The sequence below is a fragment of the Myxocyprinus asiaticus genome, chromosome 7 (genome assembly GCF_019703515.2).
Source record: "Myxocyprinus asiaticus isolate MX2 ecotype Aquarium Trade chromosome 7, UBuf_Myxa_2, whole genome shotgun sequence".
Lineage (NCBI taxonomy): Eukaryota > Metazoa > Chordata > Actinopteri > Cypriniformes > Catostomidae > Myxocyprinus > Myxocyprinus asiaticus.
The window spans coordinates 1,647,117-1,658,025 of record NC_059350.1 but is presented as its reverse complement, the minus strand read 5'-3'; the positions used below and the strand labels follow the sequence as shown (position 1 = coordinate 1,658,025).

Here is a 10,909-nt window from a genome sequence, read left to right as displayed (position 1 = left end):
TTGTTACAGTTACCTATAGGCTACATGATGAGGGAAACCATCCATAATGCTTTGAAACCAGCAGACTTTGACTTCTGAGATATCGGGAATGAGATATATTGGAAATTATTTATTGTTAGAACAGAAAACAAAAAACAAAAGCTTTTGTACCTCTTTATAAATTTTGTAAACATTCCTATGTAAAACAGTGATCTGATGGTAAAAAAGCTAAATGGAAAAATATTGGTATCGTTAACAGCGTTAACAGGGTATCGGTCAAAAAATGTAATATCGGTACATCCCTCATTTTAACAAGGAAAAAAGAGCGAAAACGCTAACATATTTGTTGTCATGTAACACAGTCATGTGATCTATTTAACCCAAAACAATCAAGATTGCGGTCCATGACTCAGTAATCTCTTATGTGTCTTCTCTAGAGTAAAATGACCAGATTTCTGAAATGAAAAACGGGGACATTTCTAGTTCAGTGGTAAAAATGACAATTAAATTTCACGTTACTTATCTATGAATTAAAAAAGGTGGACAATTCAGATGTTATGTATTTTGACCATGGTGAATGTAGTAATGTCATGAACTATAGTATATCAAACTCTGTTGAATATGTCTCAATGAAATTCTGATACGGAGGTAAAGTTTATCATTTTTAATAGTCTTCTGTTACATATTACTTTATTCTTTTCTACAATGTATACAGTAGATGACATTGTGGCATAAAAGTGAACTAAACAAACATATAATTTATAAACAATGGTTGAATATAGGAACTATTGCATCTGACTCCACAGGACAGGGGCACCTGCCCTTGGTCACACTCTGTACATCACTCATCTTACTCTTCTCTTCTTTTCCTTCACCTTTAGCTGGCACTTTCCAAAAAGTAAGATGATATGCTGCTAACTTGCTTACTGGTAAACTGGCAGAGGAATTTCAAAAGAAATGATCTCACTTGAATACCATTTCCCTCAGCATTACAACTGAAATCAAATGAAACACTTACACCATGTGCTATATCAGGTCCTAGAATTAAGTTCTGAAGGGGGGATTGCCCCCCTTAGATGCCTCATACTGTTGGGGATTTTTCCAATTTGTAGTCATGACAGAAAGATATTCAGTATTGTATAATAATAATGTTATTATTATTACACTATTTTCCTAACTGTTCTATCAGTTATCTCATATGGACCTGTTTTTCTTAATTATACCTTTTATTTTGATTAACTCTTATGCATTATGATGCTTCTTTTCAGTTTCCCAACAAGTCACAATGTAATCTGTGCTGTAATGTGCAGACTTATATTTATTGTTGTTCTTTGCAGATACTTTGTTATACATTTCATTTCTTTTTCCATGTTATTAATGTCATATTCTTATTTTAAATGCATTTTATATAATGCATAACAATATAACTTCTGTATAACATAGCTTGTATGTACCTCACCTCGAAGCTGATAACGATGATGATGTTTGCTCCCTGGTCCAGTTCTTAATTTCAAAACTGGCACGAACAAGTAATCGGTAAAGGAAGATGAATGACTTAAAGCTGCTATAGCAAGCAGTCCCCTCTGCTGGTCAAAATAAACAGCACACAGTAAACCTTGTTGCCAGTAGGCTTCAATAGCGGCTTTCTTGCCATGTATTTTCACTTAGCGGACTGTTTTGAACCCGCAGTAAAAACGGGGACATTTCCGGGGACAGCTCCAGTCAGGGACAGACCGTCAAAAACCAGGACTGTCCCCAGAAAATGGGGACGTCTTGTCACCCTACTCTAGAGTTTCAGAAGAGATGTCAACAATGGCTCAAACTGTGCTCAGATTTGCTAAGATCTGCAATCCACATTTCTCATCAAATTCTTCCATGAGTTGAGCTATGCTGTCCACATCAGTTTTACAGCTCTTCACTCTTACAGTATGTCGACAAATGTCTCGTTGTTTATCTTCTCCTAAGAATACTAAAATGAAACAATTGTGAGCTCCTTCACTATGAAGAAGCAGCTTTGAGCAATAACACTCTCTCATGTTCTATAGCAAAACTATATACTTAAGTTGCTTTGGATAAAAGCCTTGAATAAATGCACAGTAAAATGCTTTACTCTTGAACAAATCCTGCATTATATGCCACTTAAGCAAACTATTCAATCAGCAGTAACCTTCACGCACACACACACAATCACGCTCAACCTCATCACTCATAAAAAGTGAGAAATATCCTGTGTGTAGGTGTGCTTGTAAATGACTGTATAAAGATTGCATGTAATGATTGTTATTCTCACCCAGAATCTCAGACCGTTTGTTTGAGTTCCTGATGTGACCTTGAGCCTGATACAAACTCACTGCTGCTCCAAACAGCATGTTGTGCTTTAATTTGAGGGTCGTGATTATTCCTGTCACACTGCCAGAGCAGATGCACCGGAGACTGAATGTTTAACTGGTTTAACAAGCTGCAGGTAATTACTGAGCATCTGTGTGAGTTCAGATGTGTTCTGTATGTCTTCTTCATGCAGCTCCCATCTGCAGTACAACTCAATCTTTTCCAGCGATGAGCATAGTCAGTTCTCAGTTATATACTGCACAGATTGTCAAATGTAGGAGGTCACCTGGACTCCATGCATACAGAATATTCACATAGTGTACAGTATGCATACTGCATGCTGAAGGAATAGTACAAATAGTCAGGTAGTATGGTATTTCAAACCCATACACACACCCAGGCTCCACAAAAACAGCAGGATGTGTTAGAAAATGAAAACACACATACACACATTGATCATACACTCAGTAAGCATTTTAGGTCAGTGTTTCATTAAAAAAATGCACAACACAGGCATATTAACCATACTCAGACCAAAGACAGGTCACAGTGTTCACAGGTCACAGGGCCATAAGCAACATAGACATTATTCAGAATAATTCTTTGATACATACGTGTTTTAAATGTCAGACACTTAATCTTTTATGCTTCGTCCCCCACAATCTTGAACTTTTGGTCACATCCTTGGCTATGTGACAAAAACGGCTTTAGAGCAACTGTAAACTGCCAACCAAAACTGGGTTTGGTCAGGATCTTGTCTGTGACCAACATTTATTCTGAGAAATGAATGAAATGAAAGACTCTGTATCCAAGTGATTTAATGTGAGAAATAAAAACAAACTAGTAAATAATGCAACTATTAATTATTTGTCCAAAACAAATAGAAAGTGATGTCAATTATGTTCAGTGCTGTTCAATTCTAAGTTCTACTGGTGAACTGTTGACTGAAGTTTATAATGGATTGTATTTTAATCTGTTTACAATAAATATGAAAAGTAATAACCCTTACTTAATTGTATTGTAGAAAGTTTTTTTGGCGAATTGGCGAGTGGAATTTGCATGCCACTCCCCCGGACATACGGGTATAAAAGGAGACGGCTTGCATCCACTCATTCAGATTTGTGCTGAGGAGCCGAGACAGTGTCCCAGCCATTTCAGCGGGTAGTTCAGTGTTGTGGCAGGAGGGACACAACGTCTCGTTCCCTCCATCAGGGAACGGAGGTTACAACAGTAATCAAGACGTTCCCTATCTGTCATTCAGATAGGGAACTCGATGTTGTGTCGATGTAGTGACACTAGAGGTCCCTATACAAAATGCCACAACCAGCTGAACTGTGTTACGTGGATTGGTGGAGCAGATGCAGGCAGGCTACCACGTGCCTAGTAACAAGTGCACACAGCCCCATCGCAACCTCTGCCCAGGGGAAGACACGGGTTTACCGTCAGGGAAACCATACCGTGGAAAACACCTCATATGGGATTACTGACAAGGAACCACTACATATGGAGCACCTATCCCAAGTACAGGGGCTGACCTGACAGGGCATACTTCACGAGTACTGGGCCTGGTATCGAATTCCTCTGCCGAATTCGCCCGCTGCAGGGTGCTGGGGGAGGAAAGACATCCAGGGTTCTCCGGTCCCGGGAACTCACATGGATGAAAAAGTGCACGTTATCCCCTCAGGGAGGGGAAATGTGCTGAGTGCAAGCAGTACACCCAGCCAGCTGCCAGCATATTTACCTGTTCATACCTACTAACATACGGGACGAAACTGGCTAAAACCGGAGATTGTAAAATCTTGCAAATGTATTGGTTGTCGCCCAGCCTGCTGCCCTACAGATGTCTGTTAGAGGGGCACCCTTTTCCAGGGCCTAGGAGGATGCCACAATCCTAGTGGAGTGTGCTCGTACTCCCAGGGGGCACAGCGTGCCCTGAGCCTGGTATGCCAAATTGATGGCATCCACAATCCAGTGGGCAATCCTCTGTTTGGAGACAGCCTTCCACTTCTGCTGTCCCCCAAAACAGACAAAGAGCTGCTCAGAGCATCTAAAGCTCTCTGTGCGGTCCAAGTAAACATGCAGTGAGCATACTGGACACAGCAACGACAAGGCTGCGTCTGCCTCCTCCCAGGACAGCGCTTGCAATTTCACCACTTGATCCCTAAAAGGGGTTGTGGGAACCTTGGGCACATAGCCCGGCCAGGGTCTCAGGATCACATGAGAGTATGCCGGACCGAACTCTAGGCACGTATTGCTGACAGAGAATACCTGCAGGTTCCCAACCTTCTTGATGAAAGTGAGCGCAGTCAGGAGGGCTTTTAGCTCATCTGACTCCAGGGGCTCAAACGGGGCTCTCCGTAGGCCCAGCAAGACTACTGAGAGGTCCCACGAGGGAATGAGGCGTAGCCTAGGAGGATTCAACTGCCTGGTGCCTCTAAGGAACCTGATGATCAGGTCGTGCTTCCATAAGGACTTACCGTATACTGCATTGTGGTGTGCCGCTATGGCGGCCACATACACTTTTAAGGCGGAGGGGGACAACCGCCCCTCCAACCTCTCCTGCAGGAAGGAAAGCACTGACCTGACTGCATATCTCTGTGGGTCTTCACCTCGGGAAGAACACCAATTCACGAACAGATGCAACTTCAAGGCATAAAGCTGCCACATAGAGGGAGCTCTGTCCTGAGTGATAATGTCTACCACCACCGGTGGTAGCCCACTTAGGTCTTCCGCATCCCGGGCGTGGGCGCGGGTGCCAAATCGTGCCCCGTCCCTGAGAAAGGAGGTCCTTCCTCAGGGGAATTCACCAGGGAGGGGCTGTTGCGAGGAGGGTGAGCTTCCAGAACCAAATCTGGGTGGGCCAATACGGTGCCACCAACATGACTTTTTCTTCGTCCTCCCTGACTTTGCACAAAGTCTGTGCAAGCAGGCTCACTGGGGGAAACGCATATTTGAGCAGGCCACATCCATGCCGAGCGGGGCCTCAGTCAGAGAGTACCATAGTGGCAAGTGGGAGGATTCCTGGGAAGCAAACAGGTCTACCTGCGCTTCGCCAAATCGACTCCAAATCAGTTGAACCACCTGGGGGTGGAGTCTCCACTCTCCTCTGAGCGTCACCTGTTGTGACAGTGCGTCTGCTGCACGAATGAGTTCAACTGGGATGTGAGTGGCCTGCAACGACTTCAGTCACTGCTGACTCCAAAGGAGGAGATGGCGGGGGAGTTGCGACGTGAGTGTAAACTGCCTTGGCGATTTATATATGCTACAGTTGCCATTTTTTCCATCCAGACTAACACGTGCTTGCCCTGGATCAACGGCCAAAACCTCCGCAGAGCCAGCAATTCCACCAGCAACTCGAGGCACTTGATATGCCAACGCAATCAAGGTCCTGTCCAGGAGCCTGAGGCTGCATACCCATTGCAAACGGTGCCCCAGCCTGACTTGGACACGTCTGTTGTGACAACGACACACCTGGACACTTGGTCTAGGGGAACCCCTGCCCATAGAAATGTAAGAGTTTGAGATGCGAGGCCTCTCGATGTGGAACCCTCCAGGGCAGGGTGGAGGGTTCCACTCCAGCCTTATGCTCGCGGCAGCCCGGGCAAGCATGGCCGTCAGCTTCGCATCAGCCTCTGACTGGGTGATCACACCAGATGGTGGGAGCCCGGCCGAGTCCTCAGTGTCAGACTGCAAAAGCCCACTCTCCGATGCTGTGATCGATACCTCATCCTCATCTCGAGCACTGAATGAGACATTAAGCCCACCCTGGGGTGAGCCGCCTGACTCATCCATGAACTCGACTGGTGGAAACGAGTGTGCTGGGGAAAGGGAGGTCCATGGGGATTCACCCGGTGGAAATGCTCCCATTCCTCATTGGCCTTTTCTCAAATATCAGAGGTGATTGGGGCTCCCAAGTTCGACCCCTAGTGTCACTACATCGACACAACGTTGAGAGAGTGACAGATAGGAAACTCACAATTTACACATACTATGGACTAATCGCCAGAAATTGGATTCATTTTTCAGAAAAACCTCCAAATATTTTTTTTAAAAGACTCCAATTATTCATAAATACAATAGGATATTATGGAGGTGGCATAGTGGGCTAAATCACAGAACTGTTAAGCAAAAGGTTGCCGCTTTGATCCCCCCCCAGCAACCACCATTGTGTCCTTAAGCAAGGCACTTAACTCCTTGTTGTTGCAGAGGGATTGACTCTGTACATGTAAGTGCACTGTAAATCGCTTTGGATAAAAGCTTCTGCCAAATGCATAAATGTAAATGTATTATGATAAATAGAAATGTCACTTTGTAAGCAAGTAATTCTGATTTATTTCACTCTATCTCCCTCCAAAAAATAGTATTTATTCCACTAGATGGGAGAAAGTACTAGAACAAATAATGTTTCTTCTATCACCTTCCATCACAAAATGCCGATCTGAAATGTAGGTGGCGCTCTAATGCATTTTAGCACTCACCGATGTGCTCGTCCATAGACATTCAGTCTAAATTTTAGTTCATGCACCACCCTCATTGTTTCATCAAATATCTTGGCCTCTGAGTGGACTCGAAGCTCAATCTATGTGTCATTAAAAAAGCTGAGATATGTTAATTTTATCATTAGTAGTAGATAACATATATTTCCGATGATTTGTTTAACATGTTATTCCTGCTGGACTGCAAATTTTGTTCTGGACATCTAAGATATAACATTGGATTTTTAACATTGGCTCATTTATTTAGAGAACTGCCTATGAAAAAGGCAGCTATAAAGTTTTTAGGTATTTGGTGCTTACAGCAGCAGTGATCGGCACATAAAAAATACATTTGTATTTGATGTCTTACAGAAATCATATATAACTTTGTGATTATTTTGAAAATCTTTCGAACTGTAATATTAGGGCAACAAAATCAGTACAATGTACAGTCACATTCCTGAGAATGAGAGCTTTCATTTGATATATGATTTGTCTAATTACGTGCTATTTTAAAGACTTTTATATTCATGTTATTATTTCTCCCACGTGATTCTAGGTGGCGCTGAGTTGCAACGCGGAGGTTTTCAGGCTTATTTTGTTATTTTATGTCACAAAAATACAGAAGTGATGGTTATTTATGAAAAGTTCAGATTCTAAGATTTTAAACGATACCACATATGCCTGACTTATTTATCGAGACTTGAACATTTTAAGCGTAAACTTTTTTCGTGACATAGCGCCCCCTTTTGGACCAGCCAGCGGGCCCGCAGAGTTGAAGAGGTTTGTAAATCAGTTTTATTAAAACAACATAATTTAGTTGGATTAGGTCAAATTAATGTTCTTTAGTAGTTTTAACTCAACTTCATTAGGTTCACAAGGTTTATTTAAAGCATTTTCTTATGTTGTACCAACTTAATTTATTTCATTAATCATATGTTGGAGTTTTGGGGGTTACCACTGAGGATGGACTTTCACTTCCAAGTGATGTTTGATTTGAGTGCACTTACCTCAGCAGTTTATTTTAAATTAAACTAAAACAGTGCAACAGCTTCACTGTCCTTCCACTAGCTCACCTGGCATAACAGACTCTCATTTTAAATAGCAATTTAACAGAACATTAAATATGAACAAATCTCCTCCTATCCTCATCTTGCTTATAAATGCATAAAATAACAATTTCAAAAAAATGTTCTTCCTATCCAGTCCAATGCAAAGCATACTGGGAAATGGAAACCCCTGAATATCATCAGCATTGCTACATTAACCCCACAAAATGTATTTATGTAGTCCCAACTCAAATGGATTAAAGGGATAGTTCACCCAAAAATGTAAATTCAGTCATTGTTTACTCACCCCTGTGTTGTTATAACCCTATATGACTTTATTTATTTTTCTCAAAGGGAGAAATTGTGTAAAAATGTTGTTCTCAGTGATGTCATACAATGGCAGTGTATGGTGACCACCTCTTCAAGCTTCAAAAGAACACAAAAGTATAATTCAGAAGTCTAATAAATTATTCCATGAGACTCATGATTGTTATGAAAGCATATATTTATTATTTAGTGAAAATGTTCATTGACCGTTGATCTACATTGGAATAATTGATTATTGTTGCTATAACTATTGCATCTACAGTATAACTACACAATGTCAGTATAAACTATCTTTTTCTATTGTTCCAGCAATAGAAGATAAAATATCTGTTCTTTGAAATGATTGACTGTTGTACCTTGTGGTGGTACATCTGTTTTCTCCAATACAGCTTTAAGATGCTAGTGCTTCCGTTCTTTATTTCTACTCTAAGTATTTGCTTTTGAAGAAATCTACTATTCCATGAATGCAAGCCTTTGTTGATTTGCAGAGGTTTACAGCAGTACCAATCACATATCGGTTTTCTCTTTTATATTTCCTCTTTCACACTGCATATCCTGTGTGCCAGAAGCATCTAAAGGGTGTTATGCAACTCCAGAGAGGACTCCAGGCTTTATACCTGTCATCTAAACACCCACATCCTCTTTAATAATTTATTTATTTTTATGAATGAATCATGACAATTTTTCAGTGCAAATCATTCGATTGAACTCATGACATCACCTTTGTATAAAATGTTTTATTTAAAATCGTTATTTTTATACATATTGCACAGCATCACATTTACAGTCATTCAACAAACAAATTGTTCAACATAAGATAGACTTTATTTTTAGTCATTCCCATTAGAACGTAGTCACAAAAGACGCCATAGGCCTATTTCATTTGAAAACGAGGCGACATGCTCCTGAAGTTCAAATATCAACATAAATGTGATAATTTACGGGTCGTTTATCAAAGCAGACATCTTTTTCAGTCTTGCTTTTCACTGTATCTGACACTTGTCCAGTGTTTTGCCTTGCTTTTTATTCCCATTAGGACCAAGTACCAGCCGCAGGTCGGTGCCAAAACTCGGTCTGCGGGCAAGGGGATAGAGCGCACCGCACGGAGTGTCGCATGCCGACGCTTTGCTCCCTTTCTCCGCCTGCCGAGACGCCCGGAGCGCCTGGTACGACCGGATGGACACTTTTCGGTGCTTTGAGGGTCCGGTCTCCAGAGGGAGTCCGCCGTTCTTCGCCAGCGCTTCAAACACCTGCTCCAGATTCACACTGTCCTTGGCGGAGGTCTCGAACAGAGCGCTATCGTCTCCAAACGCACGCAAGACTTCTGTCCGTGACACAGTGTGCTGTTCGGAGGGCAAGTCTACTTTGTTCGCGCAGATCACCGTGGGCACGCAGACTTTCTGCTTGGATCTCAGAAGTGCAGTTTTGGCTGCTACAATCTCGGCATGCAGAGCGCGCACCTCCTCAAACGAACTGCGGTCGTCCACACTGAAGACGAGCAGAAATAAATCACCTGCAAAGAAATAAGAGAAACGTGTGTTCGAATTTTGCTAACATATGGTGAGATACTAAAACATATTACATATTAGAAGTACAACATTAATAAAATGAATAATTTTGCAGCTATTTAATAACTGGGCACTGTTTATGCATTTACGCATGCATTTAGAAGGAAGTAACTTTGCTATAGTCTATATGTTTCTGAAAACAAGTGCATCCACACGGGTTTTCTTTATTTTTTCGTAGCCTTATTGTCAGTAGTACGAGTAAATGCTGCATAACAATCAGATTTTTCTTTGTCTCTAATTATTTGAAACTTTTACGCACCGGTCAGAATGGACAGTCTCCTCTTTGCAGGGAAGCTCCTCTCCCCGGACGCGTCCAGGATGTCTATCTGGTAGGTTTCTCCGCGGATGTGGAAAAGTTTCCTGTGGAAGTCTTCACACGTGGGCTCGTACTGCTCGTCAAAGTCATCGCGGAGAAACCGGCGTAGGATGGAGGTCTTGCCGACCCGCGGCGCGCCGAGCACCACGATGCGCCAGCTGTTCTGCGGCTTGGTACCGCACGGAAACTCCTTCCCCAACTGCTGGAGACACGTGTGTCCGTGCAAGAGCATCGCTGCCAGCTGGTCCGTTGGAGAATTTTTACATTGGCTGATGTCGATGGACGGATGCGGCTTGGCAAGACTGGACGCCCGCACCACCCTGGCTTTCTTTTCCTGGTGCTTGAGCTGCGTCGTGACCAATTTCAAGATGCCCATTCCTGCTCTAGAAAGGGTGCTGACATTGAGTCCGGTGGCGCCGAGTCTTTGTGTCGCGTTTTTGTACGCAAGGATGACGCTGGGCGAGCTGGCACCAGCGAGAGCGCGACACTGGTGTTGGATCAAGGCAGGAGCGTTTTGAAAAACTAAAGCGGCATTAACGCTCTTATCCAGCTCCATGACGGGACACATTGAAGACAGATGTAGGCTGTTTATTATATACAAAAGTGTTCCGTCCACCTCTAACTATGCTCTCTGAGGTGTGGATAGATGAGTACTCTTTAGTGCTCTCGGCTTGCGCGATACTTATACGCGCGTCAGACGTCATCGGTGTGATTGGCAGGCGCGCAGCGCGTGTACCCGCAGGGAACAAAACGTTTCCCGAGCAGTTCACGATGAAATGGGCCAGATAGCACAATAACTGCTGCAATGATTAGGTTAGAGGAAATGATAACAAATAACAAATGTAGCCTACAATTAATTAATTAATT

The 10,909-nt window shown here is 42.7% G+C and overlaps 1 protein-coding gene across 1 annotated transcript; it reads right to left on the bottom strand.

Annotated features, from left to right (window-relative positions):
* Positions 1-8,885: 8,885 nt before the first annotated feature.
* LOC127443340 (GTP-binding protein Rhes-like) lies at positions 8,886-10,670 on the bottom strand. Its single transcript, XM_051701838.1, has 2 exons — positions 9,986-10,670; positions 8,886-9,671 (listed from the first exon to the last, which is right to left on the bottom strand). Exons 1-2 carry the CDS (start codon positions 10,608-10,610, stop codon positions 9,142-9,144), a joined length of 1,155 nt encoding a protein of 384 aa, XP_051557798.1. The 5' UTR covers positions 10,611-10,670; the 3' UTR covers positions 8,886-9,141.
* Positions 10,671-10,909: the final 239 nt, after the last annotated feature.